The sequence below is a fragment of the Jaculus jaculus genome, chromosome 2, assembly GCF_020740685.1.
Source record: "Jaculus jaculus isolate mJacJac1 chromosome 2, mJacJac1.mat.Y.cur, whole genome shotgun sequence".
Classification (NCBI taxonomy): domain Eukaryota; kingdom Metazoa; phylum Chordata; class Mammalia; order Rodentia; family Dipodidae; genus Jaculus; species Jaculus jaculus.
In genome coordinates, this window is record NC_059103.1 from 23,587,434 (window position 1) to 23,609,755 (window position 22,322).

Genomic DNA, 22,322 nt, shown 5'->3' on the forward strand with positions numbered 1-22,322 from the left:
CGTGGAAACGCCGGGATTCTTCAACAGAAAAGAACCATATCCAGTTCAAGTCGCTCGCAATTTCCCTCCAGGACTTTTGAGCCAGTGAGCCGCCAGACAAGCAGGCACTAGTCCCCGGCGCAGGCGCACTGCGCCGCCGCCCCCGCCACGCCGCCCCCGCCCCCGCCCCGGCTAGCGCTAGGGGGCGGGGCAATGGCCGGTCACGTGACCCCGCGGCCTTCTCCACGATCTCCCTACAAGGCCTTGTGCTCGGAGGCCCCGCCCCCCGCCGTGCCCAGGAATGTGCGGAGAGGAAAAGCCTCCGGACAGACGCGACCATATGGCGGTAGAACGGGGGAGGTGGGGCGTGAGAGAATTACAGTGTCAGAGGGGGCACAAACTTAAAAAAAAAAAAAAAAAGACAATTCATTCACCAGAGCATGGGAGCTTTTAAATATCCCGTGATGTTCGAAGTCCCGCTTTATCCTTCCCACTCGGTCAGGATTGCGCCCGGTCATTACGTGGTACCGTCCCTTCCCGTTCCCGGCCCGTGGAGTCCGGCCTATTCTGTCGGCGGAGAACGGTGACGAGGCTTCCTTCCGGTTTGCTAAGCGGAGGAGGGTGAGGGGGGGGGCCGGAAGCGTTGATGGTTTAGCGGCTCTCGGGCGGGAAAGGTAGTAGTGCTAGGGCAGCTAGGGTTTGGCCGAGGCGCGTTGCTTCTCCAGGCTGTGCAGGGTGAGTGATGCTCGCGGTCGGGGCGTGCGGCCGGCTCGTCCCGGAGTGGGGGTCGGGGGGGAGCGGTGAGGTGAGAAGAGGGAACCCATCCCCTCGGGGCAGCGACGTTCCGCCCGGACCCCGGCTCGGGGCGCACCCAGGCAGGAGCTCCGGCGGGATCCGGGGACTTGCGCGGCGGGATGCCTTTGGAAAGCGGCGCCCCGCCCGGACTACTGTGGCTTTCCCTTCGCAGGCGCTTGGGCGACTGGCGGGCCGGTGAAACCCGAGCCCCACCGAGCTGACTGCCGGACTATGTTTAGTTTCTAACGTAAACTTGCCCGATTGCGGGGAGTTTGCGCCAAAACCGTGTCCGGGACACCCGCTGCAGCCGTCGCTCGGTTGTGCAGGGGGAAGAGAGAACCCGAATCTGATTGGGGATCAGTCTGCTCCGCTAGAGCTTTTTGCTCCAAGTGGACAAAGGAGGTTGGGGTTTAGTTTGTCAACTCCAGAATAGAGTAACATATCCCTTTTCGTGGAGCCTTCAGCTAAACCGACTCCCCCTGGAGCGTTTCTTTCTAAAATAATTGAAAAATGAATCTACAGCTTTATGATCAAGTCTTACACGTTCTTGGAACAGAAGTGTGGGGTCTGTTAAGTTCTTAATTTCATAAACCCAAAACTGCGTATAAAAAGAGTGAAAAGAAAATTTTAAGTTGTTGGTATTTGCTGGGTTTTATGGAAACCCCTGGATGATGTTAACCAGAAAAGCGTTTTACTTTCCTAAACCTAGGCTAAACCTGGCCAGACAACCCACCCGGAATGGTCTTTCGACAGTGCTTAAAAGCTTTTGGGTGTGGCAGTCTTTAAAGTGATCTCATCTGACTTTCAGCCGGAAGTTTGCTTAAGAAATGAAAACTTGGTCTGTTGTTGGAACGGAAATACCAACTTGAAAAATATATTTTCAGAAACTGAGTTAGCACTCTCACCCAAATCCCAGCTTGGAGGGGAAAATGCATTGATTAAATGAGACAAGGATTTATAAAGCCGAGCAAGTATCTAGGTGCATCACACTGTGTATTTCTGAGATGGGGGTTTTCACACGACACCCGATGGAGTAAGGAGTGCTTTTTTCATGAAAGGATATATCATATTTCCTGAACATTCTCAAATGTTCTGTTTAAAAAAAGTTTCTACATTTTATATTTATTACCAATTTAAAAATTATGGATCCTGTTATTTAAGCTAAAACAATCTAATGTATATATTAGTATGGATTAGTCCAACTTGAGAGATTTTATAGACTTGGCTTTTAGACAGTCTTAATACTGTAGCCCAGGAGCACACTTTGCTTCTCAGGCTGGCCTTGAACCAGAGGCTGGGGATCAACCAGTCTATCCTAAATAAAGAATACTTGTGCTGATTATGAAACATCTGCAGTTTATTTTGTCCTTTAAAAAAAAAAGATTGTTATTTATTTATTTGAGAGAAAGAATATGGGTGCACCAGGGCCTCTAGCCACTGCAAATGAAGTCCAGACACATGAGCCACCTTGTGCATCTGGCTTTATGTGAGTACTAGGGAATCCAACCTGGGTCCTTTGGCTTTGCCAGCAAGCACATTAACCACTAAGCCATCTCTCCAGCTCTGCCATAACTTTTTAAACTGATACAAGAATTATGCATGCAGAACTTGAGTCTGTTCAGTATTCAATCCTATCAGCTTTATTAAGATCAATTAATTAAACTGGGGTGTATTAAATGTCAGCATTAAGTACTAGTTAAAGCATGAGAAATGGGCTGAGAAGATGGCTCAGCTGTTAGAGGCACTTCCTTGCAAAGTCTGTTGGCCTACATTTGATTCCCCAGTACCCACATAAAGCCCAATGCACGAAATAGTGGCTTTTACATTTGGAGTTTGTGGCAAGAGGCTTGTCATACTTAACTTTGTCATATATATATACACACACACATACATACATACATACATACATACATACATACATACATACACACACATTAGGAGATGTAAGTCATGTGTGTACCTGACTTTAAGGGCCTTAAAACAGTTGGGGCAACAACTATGAAGACATTCAGTGATTGGCTACATAGGCTTGTTATACAGCCTCCCTCAGTTGTTGGGGAGTAAGATGGTCAGTGAACTCTACCAGTCTCAAAGAGGATCTCCTTGAAGTCATAGCACTGTTCTACATTTGTGTCCTTCACCTTTGTTTATTCCTCCATGCTTTTAATTTGGTAGGGGGAAAACAAGCAAAACAAACCCACAACTGCCTGCTATTTTGTAATAACAGGTTGTGAAGTTGAACTTCTAGTGACTGTAGGACACCAGGTTTCTGTGGTGAGAGATGCACTTCTGGATCAGAGTGCAGTCTCCCTAGAAAAAGCTGAGGCTTCGGGAGTAACTCGCTCAACTCTTCATAACCAATTTTGGATGGAGTTGACCACCTTAATTGTTAGGAACAAGACTGCCATCCCAATCTTTTAATTATAAAGATTCTTTGGGACTGGAGAGATGGCTTAGCGGTTAAGCGCTTGCCTGTGATGCCTAAGGACCCCAGTTTGAGGCTCGATTCCCCAGGACCCACGTTACCCAGATGCACAAGCCCCCCCCCCCCCCCCCCCCCCCCCGCACACGTCTGGACTTCGTTTGCAGTGGCTGGAGGCCCTGGCGCACCCATTCTCTCTCTCCCACCCACCCACCCTCCCTCCCTCCCTCCCTCCCTCCCTCCCTCCCTCTCTCTCTCTCTCTCTCTCTCTCTCTCTCTCTGCCTCGTTCTCTCTGTGTCACTGTCAAATAAATAAATAAACAAAAAAAATTTTTTAAATGATACTTTGCGACTTCCAAATGGTAATGCGTGGTGTTTCAAAGTCTCCCAACAGTTTTTTTTAGAAATACACAAACTCCTAAATTTACAGTGTTTGATAAGTACGTGCCACCTGATGAGTTACTTGTCAATATTATCACATTATTTTAACTTGAGAGTCATACCTCTGGAGTGGAAACTATGTGACTGACTTAGGTCGAACCAGTCTCACAATATTTCTTTATAGTTGCCTCTCAACTATGTAAACTCCTTGGAGAGCACATACATGCTTTTCCAAAATTCTTAACTTTTTTTTTGTTTTTGAGATAGGGTTTCACTCTAGCCCAGGCTGACCTGGAATTCCTCAGGGTGGCCTTGAACTCTTGGCGATCATTCTACCTCTGCCTTCCAAGTGTGGGATTAAAGGCGTGAGCCACCACGCCCATCTCATCTCTTAACTTTTAACTAATGTGCAGTGCTAAAGCATTATGTGCACACTCGTTTGACCAGTTGATCTTAATAAAGTTGGTAGAATTAAACATTGAGTGGGTTGACATTCTGTGTGAGGCTGCATGTAGAAGGCTTCCCACCAAATTTAGTTACATGAGATTTTGTAGATGAAGAAGTCAACTTTGCCAGCCATTTGACCTGTTGTTCTCATCTGTTTATTGGGTCCTAAAATAACTGGCATTTCTGTATCAGTGTTGTCAGGCTATTTTTAAAGATGGTCTTTGGCTTGTAAAATTATGTCATGCCTAAAATATGAGATATAGACTGGTAAGTATGCGTCATTCACTGGATCTTAACCGCTCACCCCAAGCCCTGAGTACATTTAACAGACAAGAATGATACACTCCATAAGCTCTTGTTTTTAGATTAGAAGGAGAAAACAAAGCTTTATGTAGTGAATGACATGTACAGCTCCCAAAATGTATTACATAGTGATGATATGAGCTCATAAATGCTTGGGTTGGTTGGCTTAGGTTTAAAAAAGCAGCCTCGAAGCATGATTAAAAGAAAGTAGAAAATTCAGGAGGAAGACATAAAATCTCTGCAGTGTATGTGACACCGTATCATCAGAGTGCTTTATTGAATGGACTGGAATCCGACTACCCTTTGCGGAATGTCCTACTAAATTCTGAAGAGGTTTAGAATTATTGTCATAATTGAATTTAAACTGGGTGTTGTATTACAATCAAAGAAAGACTAAAAAATAACCTTTTTTTTAATCTCCTAGGACACATTCTAAGGGTCACTTTGGGTGCTGAGATCTAGGTAGTAGTTCATTCTTTGCAGTCCACAGATGTATTTTTAGAGCAAGGGCATAGTGTTTTGCCACATCATAGATGTGTTGTCTTCAGAACGTAAGCTTTAAAAATTGTTATCCTGGTCAGAGACTGGAGTCAGTGGTGCCTATTTTAGATCTGTGTGGAAGAATATAACTCAATGGAGTGTCTTACTTAGTCTTGCCGGTCAGGAGTTGCAGACTACCATCTCCAGTCAGCTCTGAAAGGATGGTATGGTAGAATTTTGTTACCTGATTACTATGGGATTTGCAACTTCAAACACATTTTTTATAGTGTTGTAAAACTTGAGTGTTGAAAGAAAAATTGTTCTTTTATGTAGTATCAGACTTAAAAAAAAAAAAACTTAACCTGATTATAGGGATAAATTTAGCTTATTAGAGCAAAGGTAGTTTCTATAACCTAATGAGACTTTACAACTCGAGCTCTGGCTTCTGCTGAGAAGTCTTAGTTCTGTCAAGCGATCGAGTGTGGCTCAGTGCAGGGAACTGGTCTGGATAGAGTGTAATGTCTAAAAGTTCTTTGAATGAACTTCAGTTTGCTCTACTCTTTCTGTCAGCCTTTCTTTCAGTCAGGTGTTTCTTTGAGCTACTGTGAACCCAGAAGTTCGGTTATAATTTGAAATGTTCACTGAGTGTTGAAAGAGCGAAGACAGTCAGTCTTTCTACTTACTTGCGTAGAAGTCCCCCGGAATGAGCCTGCTTATTTGGATAAGGGCTACAGAAGGGTGGGTGTTCTGAAGACTAGTTAGTATTTCTCATTGTCCTCGTCACTTTGATGGATAGAACTGGGTACTGTTTCCCAAGTGCCTAAGTTGTATTGCTTTTTCTTTTGTTTTTTCTTTTTTTTTTTTTCATTTTAGAGAGAGAAGGAAAGAGACGGAGGGAGGGAGAGGGAGAGAATGGGTGCACCAGGGTCTCTAGCTGTTGCAAACATACTCCAGACACATGGGCCATCTTGTGTATCTAGCATTACGTGGGACTTGGGGAATCGAACCTGGGTCCTTTGGCTTTATAGGCAAGAGCCTTAAATACCAAGCCATCTCTCACCTCTCCCTTAAAAAAAATTTTTTTTAATTAAACCATTTGTTAGGTTATATACCTGGAGAAACTACCCTGCTGAAGACACATGACTTTCTAAGTAGCCTCAAACATAGGAAGATGATTCCATTTACTTTTGTTAATGATTGTTTGGATTCATACTTAGATAAATTGAGATGTTGATTTTGTTTTCCCGGAATCCCTCTCTCCATTAGGACCTCAACACCACCACCATGTCGAGCAAAAGGGCAAAAACCAAGACCACCAAGAAGCGCCCGCAGCGCGCCACGTCCAATGTGTTTGCCATGTTCGACCAGTCCCAGATCCAGGAGTTCAAAGAGGCCTTCAACATGATTGACCAGAACAGAGATGGCTTCATCGACAAGGAAGACCTGCATGATATGCTTGCCTCACTAGGTAATGCTCAGTTTTGATGAATATATTGAGTAGCATTTCCTTAACGCCTCTCCTGAATCTTAAAGCTCTAGGGAACCAGATTAACTTGGAAGCAGTGTTTCTCACTGGGACACCTCTCCCTCTGTCCTCTCTCTTTCACCCACACACAGTCTCTCCCCCCCCCCCAGCCTAATTCTGAGATGTGGATTCCAATGGGAAATATTGCTCCAAAGTCATTCTGACTGGATAGGCTGGCTCCCTAGAGAGAGAACGTGTGTATACATATGGACATGGCAGGGCCTCTTGCCACAGCAAATGAACTCCAGACACGTGGCACCACTTTGTGCATGGGGTTTCACATGGGTACTGCGGCTTGCTCGCAAATGCCTTTAACTGCTAAACCTTCTCCCCAGCCCTTTGCCCAGTTTTGATGTCATCAATGCAAATGGAAAACTGCATAAGTATGTTTGTTTTCCTTTTCTGACAAAATGTTTACTCTTATTAATAGCTTACCTGCTTATTAATGGGGTTAAAATTGTGTGATTTTGTTTGTTTAGGGAAAAACCCAACTGATGAATACCTGGATGCCATGATGAACGAGGCTCCGGGGCCCATCAACTTCACCATGTTCCTCACCATGTTTGGTGAGAAGTTAAATGGCACAGACCCTGAGGACGTCATCCGCAATGCTTTCGCCTGCTTTGATGAAGAAGCAACTGGTGAGTCAGAGGTAGTAGATCTTTAGACACAAAGTGATGTAAGATTTAGTTGTAACAAAACATAAACTAGCTTAAATTGTTCTAAGTTACCACCCTTCTGTTTATACTGCCCCAATATTTCGGGATAAGGTGTTCTTTCGTTATTTTCCTTTTTAAATTTTATTTTATTTTATCTATTTGTAACTGGGGTGGGGTGGGGTGATTGAGCATGCCAGGGCCTCTGTCACTGCAAACAAACTCCACACGTAGACACACGCACCACCATGTGCATCTGACTTATGTAGGTTCTAGGGAATTGAGCTTGGGTCCTTAGGCTTTGCAGGCAAGCACCTGAACTACCAAGCCATCTCTCTAGCCCTCTTTTGGTATTATGTTTACTCACTTTATGACCTCTGTCCTTAAATGTTAGTAGTTTACAAAATCTTATAGGTTGTATTTGAAACCTCTTTGGGAAACTTAACTATTCCATCAGTAGAAGGCTTAATTCCACAAGTATTAGACTGGCAGTAATCAAGTGTTAAATGAATAATTTTGACAAAAATGATTTTTTAAATTGCTATATGTCACTAACAGCCCTCTGCTTGCTTATCAGGTATCCCTCAACTCCAACACTGTTTTAATCTGCTAGCTGACCTCTACTTTAAAATAAACCAAGCAGAGCTTGCATTCTAAAATCAGACTACCTGGGTTGGATTTCTCTTCTGCTGTGTAATAGCTATGTAATTTGGGGCAAGTTTCTTCCCTAAGCTTCTGTGTTATTCTTTGTGAAATAGATTAACAGCCCTACCTATTCATACAGACGTTGTGAAGATTAATGAGGAAATGAGATACTATTCTTAGTTCCCAGCTTGCTGCCTGGTATAGAATGAACTCTGGCAAGAACACAGTGTCGCTGGGTTTGGTGCTGCCTGTCTGTAGCAGATAAGCTCTGACACTCAGGAGGCTGAGGCAGGAGAATCATGAGTTCTGAGGCTAACCTGACTCAACAGCAGTGTTCACTAATGCCTGATTTTTTGGCAGAAGTAGAAGAGAAGATATAAGGGTTTATCGTCCAAGATTGCTAACTCATGTGCATAGCCAGTGTGTTTAGAGAAGAACGCCTACCTTCTGGTTACTATATTACCTAGGCTGGTTTGATGCTGGTTTGTTAGGGCCTGCTGATGTCAGCATAGCATGATGTCTCCTTATTTAAGGCTCCCCATTCTGACCTTTTAGGTGTGTTGTCCATAACACTTTTTGAGGCAGAATGTCACTTCAGCCGAGGCTGACCTGGAGTGCACTCGATAGCCTAGGCTGGGCTCAAATTCACAGTGATCCTCCTACCTCAGCCCTGCTCAGTCCCTCACTTCTTTCAGCTGCTCTGTGGAATTGTGCTGACTTTCTCCATTCCGTCCTCTGATTTCTTGTACCACCACCCCTCTCCTCTTACAGTTGAAGCTCTTCAGTTTCTCCAGCCTGGTGACACATACTTACACTCTCAGCATTTGGGAGGTTTCCACTCTATGCTCACAGTTTTGAGGCCAGCCTAAGCTTTCTATGAATACTGTGTTTTAAAACTTAAGGACTGGGAATGTAACTCAAGGTAGAGTGCTTACCTATGAGGTACAAGGCCCTGAAGAAAACACACACATACACACAGAACCTTCGATTTATTTCTGGAAAGGATGGGGTACAGGAAGAATAAACACATAAAGCCCATTCATCCCAAGACACTTGTATTGCTTTAATTTTTAAAATTTATTGATTTAAAGGGGAAAAGGGGAAGAGAGAGAAGGAGAGGCAGATAGAATGGGTGTGCCAGGGCCTCCAGCCACCGCAAACAAACTCTTGGTGCGCACACCACTTGTGCACCTTGCTTACATGGTTACTGAGGAATCAAACCTGGGTCCTTAGACTTTGCAGGAAAGCTCCTTAACTGCTAAGCTATCTCTCCAGCCCTGTTGTTTATTTTTTAAAATACTTATTCATTTATTTTACTGTGAGAAGTTGTTAACCTATGGTCTTACCCTTTAAGAAGCTTTGCCTGTAATGTTTTTAGCATTACTTTTTTCCTGGCTCTTAGGAAATATGCTTCTCAGTCTTTGTCCTGGCACATGCACACACCATCTTAAACTTGTTTTAGCTGCACTTACTTCCAGTCATCAGTTTCTTCCTGCTCCTAGGACAGTGGCTCATTGGCCCTTGCACATAGTCAGTGATAATGTGACAATCCAGTGATTTGGCTGGCATTGAAGCTTTATCTGTACAAAGCTAAAACTCTAAGATTTGAGAACTGTTTGTCAGTGTATTCATTTTATGTAAAAGGAATTTGTCAGTTTTCTCATCTTAACTTTATGGATTTCATAAATGTCTATTTAGCTACTTACCACACACATTATCATGGAGGTTCCTTAAAATGATTTATTATTTGTGTGTGTATATGTTTTTGAATGCAGGTATGCACATGTGTAGAGATCATTGGACAACATTGGGGTCCCTCCTCACTGTTGCACCTCTCTTGAGGAAGTATTTCTCTTTCTGCCTTGCTGTGCTGTTCTTTTTGCTGTGCTACCCCAAAACTGCAGTGAAATTCTCCTGTCTCTGCGTCTCATCTTGCCATCAGAGCACTGGCGTTCCAGAAGCCCATCATGGCTTCTGGATTTTCACATGGGGTCCGAGGATTGAACTTCAGTACTCATGTTTCAGCAGCAGCAAGTGCCTTGTCCACCAAGCCATCTCCCCAGCCCATTAGAAGTTCTGTGCAGTTTGCTTGGGGAACCCTTTAGAAATATCAATACCAAGCCAGGTGTGGTGGTGCATACCTTTAATCCCAGCACTCGGGAGGCAGAGGTAGGAGGACTGCTGTGAGTTCGAGGCCCCCCTGAAACTACATAGTGATTCCAAGTCAGCCTGAGCTAGAGTGAGGCCCTACCTCGAAAAACAATAAAAGAAAGACCAAAGTGACGTTGTTGTTTCTGTGGGTGGTTTTGTTTATTTATTTTCTTTTAAAAAAATATTTATTTATTTATTTGCAAGCAGAGAGAGTCAGGCTGAGAGAGGGAGAAAGAGAAAGAAAATGGACGCACCAGGGCCTCAAGCCACTGCAAACGAACTCCAGATGTATGTGCCACCTTGTGCATCTGGCTTTATTTACATGGTTACTGGGAAATCAAGCTAGAGCTTTGCAGGCAAGTGCCTTAACTGCTGAGCCATCTCTCTAAGCCCTGTTTATTTATTTTATCTTCAAGGAGAGAGGGAAAGAGAATATGAATGAATGGGCATACCAGGGCCTCTTGCCACTGCAAATGAACTCCAGATGCATGTGCTACTATGTATGTCTGGCTTTCTGTACATGCTGGGGATTAGAATGTAGGCCATCAGTCTTTGCAAGCAAGCACCTTTGACCACTAAGCCATCTCTCTCCAGCCTGTTCTTGTGTTTTATAAGTAATTATATTGCCTTAGGCATACGGGTTTTATGAAAACTTGGTATCAAAACCCCAAAGTAAAAATAAAAAGCACACCTCTTGGTTCATCACTCCCCATTCTTGGCACCTTCCCAAGTGTTGCTGCCATAGTTGGTTCAAGGAGCCCAGGCTTTAGCAGCTTTTAGACCTGGCCTTCTTTGTTACCCTGCATGAGTTAAATTTATACACATTAAAAGTCTGATTTTAACTGGGCACAATGACTCAAAACCTTTAATCTCAGGACTTCAGAGGCTAGAGGATCACCATGAGTTTTAGGCCCACCTGGGCTACAGAGTGAATTCCAGATTAGCATGTGCTGGAGTAAGACCTTGCCTCAAAAAAAAAAAAAAAAGTCATTTTAAGCCAAGCACTGCAGATGTAGGTGGATCTCTGAGTTTGAGGCCACCCTGAGACTACATAGTGAATTCAGATCAGCTGGGCTAGAGTGAGATCTACCTTGAAAAACCAAAAACTAAGCAGAGGTCATTTTAGCCAGGTGCAGTGGCACATGCCGCTGTCGCTTCAGCGCTCCAGGAAGCAGAGGCAGGAGGATTGTGAGTTCCAGGCCAGCCTCTGCAACGTAATGAAGACCCTGTCTCAAAAAAATAATAATAACAATAATAATTAAAATGCACTCACTTTACATCTGAGAAAATTGAAGTGGGAGGTAGAGTGCCTGGAGTAACAGCTTTTGGAAACTGGGCCTTACACGATTCTTTGCACTCAGACATGATTGACATATATGAGGTAGTGGTAATTTTAATGTGGCGAGTAAACCGCTTGTACAATAGCTGTTACCATTCATGTCACTTTAAGGAGCCGTGGGCTTGGATGCCTTGGCCATATGTGATAACCTTATGTAAGCATTCGTTCTATCTCCCTTTCATCAAGTGGCCAGAAGGAGGATGTGGGGGCAGAGCGCAGCAGTGTCGTTAGGCAGCTGGGCATTTCCCCAGTCTCCTGTCCACTGAGGTGGCCTAGAGCAGGTGGACAAACGCTGTAGTTGGCATATCTGTGTGCTTTGTTTCCTAGGCCGCAGAGCTCACAGTTGAGTGTGAGGCTCGTGGCATTTCATCCCCACTGTGCTCTGTATTCTGATCCTCCAGTCTTTCTTCTCCAGGCACCATCCAGGAGGATTACCTGAGGGAGCTGCTGACCACCATGGGTGACCGCTTTACCGATGAGGAGGTGGATGAGCTGTACAGAGAAGCCCCCATCGACAAAAAGGGGAATTTCAACTACATCGAGTTCACACGCATCCTCAAACACGGAGCGAAAGACAAGGATGACTGAGCGCGTCAGATCCCATCTGCATGCTCCTTGTTGCCACGTGGGGTACTTCTGAGGTTTTCTCTTAGAGCCTGTCGCATGCCCTTAGCTTTACAGCTTCTTGCCTTTTTTTGTATTTATTCTCAGCCATTTGGGGCACATGTACCTTTATAATCAGACAGGAAATGGGACTTTCTTTCATTTTCAGAATAGAAAGTAGGGTAATTTAACTTACCAGTGGTCTCATTCCTTCCAAATAGCTACAGTCCACAGAGTCTATATTTTTTCAGAGAAAGTTATTTGCTCAATTTTTTTCTGAATGATAATTAAACTTCATGGTAAAATACTTAGTTGTTTAAATTTCCTTATTTATCATTCGGCTTTTTAGTTTGACATGCATCATTCAAAGTATGGCAAGTTCTAGAAAATGATATTTCTATTAGACTTACTACATACTTCTGGGTTTTTTTTAAAATAATCTTCTCTCCTCTACATCTATTTATTTCCCCCTTCCCAAGAAAAACCCAATTTTATCTGCTCTATTCAGATTTCCTGTACTTTGTCATCTAACTTTTAAAATAGTTTCCTACAGAATTTATCATCTTTGTGGCTATTAATACTAAAAAGTGACATACTTGGATTATCTGCTCCCACTTTAAAATGTTTGGACATTGGACATTAGTTATTTCAGGACACTAAAATTAGACTAGGCCACTATATATAATTTTCATGTGTCCTACTTAAAAACCATTTTAGCTATAAAGGTTCTGTGGAATGCTCTTACCAGAAAGACAGGTTTCTGGGTTGTAGCTTCAGCTGTTGGAAATACAAGTCAGTATTTTTTTTGTCGCCCGTTTTTTCTTTATTATGGCAACCCCCATTGAAAGACTGTGTTTGTTTATGTAGAGGTTCATCATGAGTCCATGTATGAATTTCAGACATTCCTGACCAACCCACAATCAAAACAGCTGCAGTGACATGCCTGGGAAAGTGAGGTCATTGCTTCAGTCCTAAAAATAAATAACTTCTGCGATTGCAGGAATGCAGTGATTTTCACAGAGTTCATCAGGGGGCGAAGAATAGTTATTCTGTTTAGGCTTCAGAAGTCTCACTCTGAAAAACAGTTAAAGGCATTTTGAAACATTAAAGGGAAAGTTAGTTGAGAAGAGTAACAATCATTTATTTTAATAACTTCCAAACTTCATGCTACTGTTAACAAGCCTGCCCTTGGAGAAAACCCATGCCCTGTTTAATAAACAATGAGTGAGTGCCTTTGGGAAGCAGGCCTTTGCAGGCAGGAGAGAGGATGTAGCTCCCTAATGTAGCATGGCCATTGATCCAGAGCAGGAGAACTAGGTAATGGCTGAACCCGAGGCCTCTCAAGATTGCAGTCGCACAGACTGCCTTCATTCCCAATTAATTAACGTTAGCACTTTCCCAATGTCCATTTGGGTAACTACTTAAAAAAGTCACCTTACACTAAGAACACTGTACAGTAAGAACAGAATGTCTCCTAATTTAATAATAGGAGTCTCTGCTTAGCTGGGCTTAACTGCCAATGAGTAGCTGAAAGGCCCTCCTGTAGAAGTGGGCTTCATGCAGAGCCAGTCTCTAAATAGTTTTGCGAGGACAGTCAATCTTGAAGCAAGCCAGCTCAAAACCTCCAGTGAAGCAAACACAACAGGGCACTGTCCTCACCCACCTGCTTTAATTATATTGCCAGTTAGACTCCACAGCCTGAATTTTTTTTAAATTTTTATTTATTATTTGAGAGTGACAGACACAGAGAGAAGGACAGATAGAGGGAGAGAGAGAGAATGGGCGCGCCAGGGCTTCCAGCCTCTGCAAATGAACTCCAGACACGTGCGCCCCCTTGTGCATCTAACGTGGGACCTGGGGAACCGAGCCTCGAACCGGGGTCCTTAGGCTTCACACACAGCCTGAATTTTATTTGGTCAGGGAACCTGTGACTTAAGGGCAAGAACTGAATGGTTCTGGGGAAGAAGGAGGAAGGTCAGAACAAAAGACAAATACAAGCAAATTGTAAGAAGGGAATCACTTTCTAGAAGGTGTGAGGAAGGAAGGATACGTTTTCAAGATCACGTAGAAGGTGACTAAAGGTCTTGGAGAGGTAAATGGGGTCACAGGAGTTCTAGATACCAAGGTCCAGGAGTTAAGGAGGTTACAGAGTCAAGTCACAGAAAAGCCAAATGTGAGAAGGTTTTAAAATACTTATTTATTAGAGAGAATGTGCTTGCCAGGGCCTCTAGCCATTACACATGAACTTCAGACAGATGCATCACTATGTGCATCTGGCTTACGTAGGTTCTGGAGAATTGAACCTTGATCCTAAGGCTTCTCAGGCAAGCATCTTAACTACTAAGCCATTGTCTATCCCAAGTATGGGGAAGTTCTAAATGAAGCCACTAGATTGGCAAATCATCAGCCATCCTTCCTTAGTGTAGAATCCATGGTGAGCTACAGCAGAGTTGAGGGGTCAAGGAGACCTGTATTTTCAAGTTCCCTTTACTTATGTAAATTCTTGACCTCTTTGTGCCTTTTATTATAAATGGAGCTATAACATTTAAAAGAAGCATGGAATTGTGAAAAGATAAAAAATAAAATTAAATTAAAATTTAAAAAAAAAGAAGCATGGGTTTAGAACTGGTCTCCAGTAAGTCTTGTGTCCTACAGACCAGGCTATTCTTACATGTCAGCTCCCTCATCAGTGAAATAAAGATAGTTCCTTCTAAGTTTGTTAGAAACCTTAGAAACACAAAAGGTAAATGATGTGTACATAGTAGGTTCCAAATACTCTTTTTTTTTTTTTTTACTTAACCAGTGAGACTCTGGAAAGAATTCCTGGAGGGAAGGCAGGTCAAAGGCATATCTTTGGAGATTGAAGTCTGTTTGTAGAAAGAGGGGAAGAAGACAGGCTAGAAGAAAATTAAACACATTCAAGGGTGAGGAAGGGCTAGAACCTCGATCACACAGCAGTGCTTCTCCAGGAAGGTGGGAGTTCAATGGTAGTTTGAGACGAAGGAAAAGGCTTCATGGAGTCTATACTTGGTGAGTGGTAAATCATTGTAAGTGGGAATTTCATGATATTAAAGGGTTATTAGATTATACATAGAAAAGCCCATCAGTTGACTGGTAGCCAGAGATGCTAGAATCGTTCGCTTTGAATTTCCTGAGCAGATCTGTTACAGCAGTTGTGTGTGTCTCACCAGGCCGTGTGTGTGTGTGATTTCCCTGAAACCTGGCTCTTAGGTTTTCTATCCTTAGAGGGGTTGCTTGAGCTAATCCTACTTGGATTCATTTTCTCAGTGCCGTGTGGCCTTTTTTCATTTGCTCTTCCAACTACCTCTTAATTTATTCTAGATACCTCCAAGCCTGCCTAAACAGCAGCAGGATGCATGCCTTTTCTCCAGTGTTAATTTTAGAATTGTACCGACTTTCCAAATTATTTTTTAACTTTAGTACTTAAATAATTGTCTTTGCAACAGCCAGATCTGGTGCACACCTGCATTTCCAATAGTGGCTGAGACTGAAAGATTGCAAGTTTGAGGCCAGCCTCGATACATAGACTGGAACCTTATGTTGAACCAACAGAAATGATTGTTGACATAGATTTCCCAAGTGCTATCCATTAGTAACATTTTCATTAAAAATGTTTTCTTTTTTCTAAAGAGAACAATATGTCTTATAATAATGTTTTTCTTCTTGTGTTTGTGCATGTGTGTTAAGCCAGGGCCTCGTCACTGCAGATGAACATCAGATGCACCACTTTTTGTATCTGGCTAGTGAGGGTGGCTTTGGAATTGATTCTGGGCCAGCAGAAGTGTCTTTAACCACTGAGCCATCTTTTTAGCCCCTAGAGTTCTTTAAAACATTAATAACCACTATCCACTAGAATGTTCTCTGCTGATGGAATCTGATAGCTAGCCAAGACAGTAGCCACATTTGACTATTGAGAATTTAAAATGTGTCTAATACAATTGAAATAATTTATTTTATTTATTTGAGTGAAAGAGACAGAGAAAAAGGCAGACAGAAAAAAGAGTAGGGCCACACCAGGGCCTCCAGCCACAACAAACGAACCCCAGATGCATGCACACTTTGTGCATCTGGCTTTCCGTAGGTACGGGGGAATGGAACCCAGGCTATCAGGTTGTGTAAGCAAGTGCCCTTTAACTGCTGAGCCATCTCTTCAGCCCAATTGAGCTTACTTTTAAATAAAGTTTTTTTGTATTAGACAACAGCACAGTTCTAAAGTCACAGTACAAGGGGATGTAGCTCAGTGGTAAAGCAGAATGGTCTCCTGGCATGTTTGAGACCCTGGGTTTCATCCCTAGCACCAAATAAAAAACAAAAGTACAGTCAGTAACCATACAATTGCAACTATGACTTGTTTCAGTATTTTAATTTTGAGGCCAGGTCTCTAGCCTAGGCTGCCCTGGAGCTCACTCTGCATCCCAGCTGGTCTCAGAGATGCCCCTACCTCAGCCTCCCGAGTGCTGGGATTACAGGCCTGAGCCACCACACCTGGCTGTTTTGGTTTTGGAGATGGGAATCTAGCTTTGTAGGGCAGATTAGCCTTGAACTTAATAGCCTTCTGCCCCTGCCGTCCATATGCTCCTTTCAGGTATGTACCACTTCTCTCTGCTTATTAGGTGTGATGTTACGTGGACTAGGGTAGGAATTTATGGGGTGGTGGTAATATATACCTATACCTGGAGAAGCTCTGTGACAAAAAATGAAGAAGCCAAAATCTGATGAGGGGAAGCAACAGTTATCCAAGCCAAGAATCAAGGTGGACAGCATCTAAAGAAATGAATCAATACTTAGGAACAAAACATTGCCTGGGTGCTAACTAGAAATGTGTAAATTGCCTTCCACCTCTGGCCTACTGGATCCTAACACTGGGTTTTGAGGCTCAGGAATCTGTTTTACAGCCACCCTAGTTTTGTTGCATGGTACTATTTAAGTACTGCCGGGCAGTGGTACAATGTACTACAGTGCCGAACACACCGTTCCTGTCTTCTGGGAATTTCCAATCAAAGATTTCTGGGCTATAAACTCTTTGAAAGAAGAGAGTTTGAATACTCATCTCCGCAGCATCAGGCACATATTTAGGCTGTAAATCCTAAATAAAAATTGCTATTAGGGTTACCATCCTCTATTTTGCAACAGCATTATTCATCTAGAGCTTCCGCAGGTGAGGGGAACACTCCACAAACTACCAAAAACAGCACCTGAATAGTTACAGCTTCTTGATTTCTGTGTTTTGACGCTAAAGCATGTGTGCATGAATAGCGCGTGTGATTTGGCATCTCTCTAGTAACCTAAAGGAAACCAAATGATTTGAATAAAAGTTTCTTGTGGCTGAATGGGGACTGAAGCTGACGCAAGCCTTGGCCTGCTAAGCTAAGGCCTTTTGGAGGTGGGAAAGGGGGAGGGAGAAGGGTTTAGGGACCGTGCCTCAAGGGCAGCTTGCAAAGGGTTTCTGGGGCTAGCGGGCGTGTGCTTCCCCGTGACATTCCTCCTACTCCAGAAAGTTGTTTATCTGATGTTCGGTTTTAACCAGATCAACCGGCCTTCGCTAAATCGGGCGATTCTGGGCGAGTGCCCAGGGACCCCTTAAACCAGGGCGGATCGGGGGTCAAATTCCAGCGCTGTCCCCCGGGGTCCGCCCCGCAGCCAGGAATGCGGAAGGGCCGTGGGAATATGGGGTGGAGGGCGGAGCCGGCGCGACCATCGCAGCCGCAGGGGGCGCACCGCTTCCGCGCGGGCCGTCCGACGGGGGGAGGACCCACGTCCCGGCCGTGCGCGACCCGCCGCGCCGCCCCGCTCACCGCCCACGCACGGCCGCCCCGTGGAATTGCTCGCTCGCCTTCATCCTTCTCCCCACCACCCCCCGCGCGCGGATGGACGCGCCCGCGTTACTTCCGGTGCGCTCCGCCCCGCCCTCCCGGGGCCGGAAGTGCCGGCGCCCTCCCTGTCCCGTCGCAGCTCAGCGCTCCTGGCCGTCGCTGGTCGCTCGTCTCGCGCAGGGCGAGCTCCGGATTGGGTGTCTGGAGCCGGGTGAGTGGCGCTCGGCCCCGCGCGATGCGCTCCGGCTGCCTCCCTCGGGTGGATGGAGAAGTGGGCTTCGGGCTTGGGGGTGCAGGGGAGAAAGGGCCTGGAAGTGGGGCGTGGACGCTCCAAGACGGATGCTGGGGGGGGAAACACCCCTGTCTGGAAGATGTTGCCTTGTCCCCCATAAGCGGATGGGCAGGTCCTGCGTCCCCTGCGTGACTTTACACACCTGGTGCAAGCACCTGCGAGCTCAGGAAGTGGAGGAGGGCCAACCTTGCTGGGAACTTGCTCCGTGCTAGATGCTTGGGCAAGAAAAGAGCCTCCTTTTATTATTATTATTATATATATTTTTATTGACAACTTTTATACTTAGAGACAACAAACCATGGTATGTCCCTCCCCCATTTTCTCCTTCATAGCTCTGCTCTCCGTCATATCCCCTCCCTTTGTCCATTAGTCTCTTTTAATTTGATGGCATCATCTTTTTCTCCTATTATGAGGGTCTTGGGTGGGTATTGCTAGGCACTGTGAGGTCTTGGATATCGAGGACAAATTCTGTCTGGACACTTGTATGTAGGGTGTGGTACCCTTCCTTTGGCTCTTACATTCTGCCACCTATTCCACAGTGGACCCTGAGCCTTGGAGGTTGTGAGATGTTTCAGTGCTGGACAATCCTTTGTCCTTTCTTCTCTGCACTATGTTGCCTTTTGGGTCATCCCAGTGGTCATCGCCATCTGAAAAGAGAAGCTTCTGTAGCCAGAAGTGAGAGTGGCATTAATATATGAGTGTGAATATTAAGTGTAATGATTTCAGGGCAATTTGGTGAGAGTAATATATGCATTTATCCAGACAAGACCAGGCTTTATACCCCTAAGGCTCATGACCTCTCCTGCCATAGGCTTTTGATAGGTTTTCAGTAGCAGGCAAGTATTCCCTCCCATAGAATGAGCCTTCAGTCCAATTAGAGATCAGTTGGTTTCCCCCAGAGCAGACATACCACTATTGCACTCGTTCAGACATTCTGGCCTGTCTGGCCAAACTTAAGGTTTCCAGTGTCCACTGTTTTCACTGCTGATGACTTCTGTCTCCCATAAGGCTGCATACAGTGCAGCTTTTCCCAGCTTTCATTTGGCTGGTCTACAGGGAGAAGGTTTTCTGCTCAGCACCACCTTGATTTCTCAGTGACTTTGCCACTCAGGCATGTGATATCTTCAGCAATAGGATCTTACCATCTCTTTCTCATGGGGGAACCAAGGGCCTTGGTAATAGTCTGTAATGTTTTGGAGGCAACATAGACCTCCCTGGCTAACAACTCACTGGGAGGTATCCCATCCCAGGAACTGAAAATTTTCTAGTAACAATCTATGGTTTCTGGGTATGCCATTATTTTAAAAAGTAGATTTTCATATGTCTTACTCAGAATATCTTGCATTTTGATTGACCCCACACACACACACACCCATCCGTCTTTTTACACGATCTCTTCCCCTGACCTTGCTTAGGCCTTCCCCCCCAACCCCCTGTAATCTGTTCTTATACCATACCAGATTTTAAGCTATATTACAAAGCCATAGAAACAAAAACAGCATGGTATTGGCACAAAGACAGACACATAGATTAATGGAACAGAATAGAGGACCCAGATGTTAATCCAGGCAGCTACATCCACCTGATTTTTGGCAAAAATGCCAAAAATATTCATTGGAGAAAAGACAGCCTTTTTTTTTCTTTTTTCTTTGAGGTAGGGTCTTGCTCTAGCCCAGGCTCACCTGGAATTCACTCTGTTGTTTCAGGCTGGCCCGGAATTCACAACAGTCTCCTACCTCTGCCTCCCAAATGCTGGGATTAAAGGCATGTGCCACCACACCCAGGTGAGAGCCTTTTCAACAAGTAGTGCTGGGAAAACTAGGTATCTATATGTAGAAAGATAAAAATAGATCCTTGTCTTTCCCCATGTACAAGAATCAAATCCAAGTAGATGAGAGATCTTAATATCAGACCTGAAACTCTGAAATTGCTAAAGGAACAGGTAGAGGAAACCCTTCAACATATTGGCATAGGTAATGACTTTCTGAATATTACCCCAATTGCTCAGAAAATAAAACCACTAATCAACTACAGGGATCTTGTGAAATTACAAAGCTTTTGTACAGCAAAGGACACTGAATAGAGCAAAGAGACAACCTACAGAATGGGAGAAAATCTTTGCCAGTTACACATTTGACAGAGGATTAATACCCAGAATATACAAAGAACTCAACCCAATCAAACAATGGGCTATGGAACTAAATAGAGAGTTCTCACCAGAAGAAATACAGATGGCATATAAACATCTAAAAAGTGTTCTACATCCTTAGCCATCAGGAAAATGCAAATTAAAACTACCTTGAGATTCCACCTCTCTCTGGTCAGAATGGCTACCATCAAGAAAACAAATGACATTAAATGTTGGCAAGGTTGTGGTAAAAGGGAACCTGTCTGCATTGTTGGTGGGAATGTAATCTCGTACAGCCATTGTAGAAATCAGTGTGGAGGTTCTTGAGACAGCTAAAGATAGATTTTCCATATGATCCAGCTATAGCACTCCTAGACATATATCCTAATGACTCTTCTCACTACCTTAGAGATACTTATACAACCATGTTTATTGCTGCTCTATTCACAATAGCTAGGAAATGGAACCAGCCTAGATGTTCATCTACAGATGAATGGGCAATAAAGATGTGGTACATCTACACAATGGAGTTATATTCAGCAGTAAAGAAAAATAAAATTATGAATTTGCAGGGAAATGGATGGATCTGGAAAGGATTATACTAAGTGAGGTAACCCAGGCCCAGAAAGCCAAACATCGCATGTTCTCTCTTATATGTGGATCCTAGCTACAAATGTATAGATTTGTGTGTGGTCTAGAACCAATAATCAGTAGCAGAGGCCCATAAGCTAGAAAAAGGCTATAAGGGAGGGAGGAGAGGAAAGGTCTTAAGAGGAAGGAGCCCTCTTAATGCCCAAGTTCTGGCCCAAGGTCAGGTGTCTAAGGAAACGAGCACTGCTTGCAGAGGCTGAGATGTATTCTTCATTATTACTGTATCTTGAAAGACTTTATATGTTCTGTTGATAAAAGAAATCTGGAAAGACTTCCCTGGAAGGAAATTGTGACCTTTATTACAAAGGCCCTGGATTCAGACATAGGAGGGCGAACTTACTGTTTCTGGCTTTATCTATGGTAGGAGGAAACAAAAGCAAACACTCCAAAGGTGGAATTGTGTCTGTAAAAAGCAGACAATGGGGAGGCCAGGCTGAATGGAGCACAACTGTAATGAATAATGCCTGGAAACAAGGGAAGCTATTTAGGGCACTTTTATGCAAGACCCTGGGTATCCCCAGTACAATAAAATAAAACAACGGTAGTTATAGTCATGTGAGGCCCCTTTTTATGAGTGTCTTGAAAATTTGACAACAGATTAAACGATTATGTAAGAGGTCTTAAGGAGTCATTTGGACTCTTCTATATGGAAGTAACATGATAAAAGGAGTGTTTTGGGCAATTTCCTTGGCAGCTTTTGTTAAAGCTGGATTGGTAAGAGACACCCAAGCATTTTAGAATGCAATAGGATCTGATAGATAATCCCCTCAAACCCTTTCATTCTGTGATTGAAGAAACAGCAGAGAGGTGAAATAGTTTGCCCTAGGGTCACTCAAGAAGTCCTTTTCTTTGTAAGTCCAGGAGAGACCCTCCTCTTCATAGTCGAGTGTATGATGTTTTGTTTGTTCCGGCTCTGTGAAGTGAAATGAAATAAATTCTATGAGATGGCTACTCTGGTATTCATTTCTGCTTTTTTGAGGTTAAGCTTAATGAATTGCAGCTTCCCAGGTGAGAGTAGCCAGGGTTAGGAAAGGCAAGAATGGGGCCAGGTTCCACATTCTCCTGAGAGTGAAAGACACTGGATATCTAATGATGAGTTTCCTTAACCCTGCTTGCTACATCTTTGATCGGAGCTAAATAATTCCACGTGGAGGTTAAACCTCTGAAGGTTTCATTGCTGAATCTGCTGAAACAGATGGACAGTAGGCATTAATAGGAGAAAAGGGCAGGGAGAAAGAACAGGAAAATGGGTGTTCAGTAACCAATGAGGCTTAGAAGCATGTTCCCTTCATAGGAGAAGGGAAGTAGTGAGGAATGTAAGCAATTTTAGAGGAAGAATAAGTGACTTTTACAGGAGGTAAACTGGCCTGAAAAACAAATGCTATCCCAGGCCAAAGTTCTCCCCGGCTGCGGGTATAGTGTCAACTCTAATCTGGTTTCCACAGAGTTGACTTTTCCCGTTTAATGTAATTATAGGGAGGTGGCCCTAGCAACTACATATGTGGAGGAATTTCCCATAGTCAGAGGAGGGAACCTTGGAGAAAGTTCTCTTTGTCCTTTGGAACAGAAAGGGTCTGCAAGGGAGGCCAGAGAGACCTGCACAGTGCTGCTTTAGTTCAAAATACTCAAGCTGGCAAGCACCAGGCGTCTCAGAGTTCTTTTCTGAGCCCTGACACACACATTACCTGAGC

The 22,322-nt window shown here is 44.0% G+C and overlaps 2 protein-coding genes across 6 annotated transcripts in view; both read left to right on the forward strand.

Moving 5' to 3' along the window:
* The first annotated feature begins 207 nt into the window (after nt 1-207).
* Nucleotides 208-12,033, forward strand: LOC101617429 (myosin regulatory light polypeptide 9). 3 transcript variants are annotated; one of them, XM_045143763.1, is made up of 4 exons: nt 208-325; nt 6,074-6,275; nt 6,812-6,973; nt 11,539-12,033. In XM_045143763.1, the coding sequence occupies exons 1-4, from the start codon at nt 281-283 to the stop codon at nt 11,709-11,711; spliced, it is 582 nt and encodes a 193-aa protein (XP_044999698.1). In that variant the 5' UTR covers nt 208-280; the 3' UTR covers nt 11,712-12,033. The 3 variants fall into 3 exon arrangements, with proteins under 3 accessions (XP_044999698.1, XP_044999700.1, XP_044999699.1); XM_045143765.1 differs by lacking the exon at nt 208-325 and adding an exon at nt 541-562; XM_045143764.1 differs by lacking the exon at nt 208-325 and adding an exon at nt 569-714.
* Nucleotides 12,034-17,665: 5,632 nt separating this feature from the next.
* Nucleotides 17,666-22,322, forward strand: part of LOC101617926 (myosin regulatory light chain 12B) — a 35,916-nt gene continuing 31,259 nt past the window's right edge. The window contains exon 1 of one of the 3 annotated variants that reach the window (XM_004662652.3): nt 17,666-17,771. The gene's annotated coding sequence lies outside the window, so the exon portion shown is untranslated. The remainder of the gene's footprint in view (nt 17,772-22,322) is intronic. The other 2 variants (XM_045143445.1, XM_045143446.1) reach the window with 2 other exon arrangements.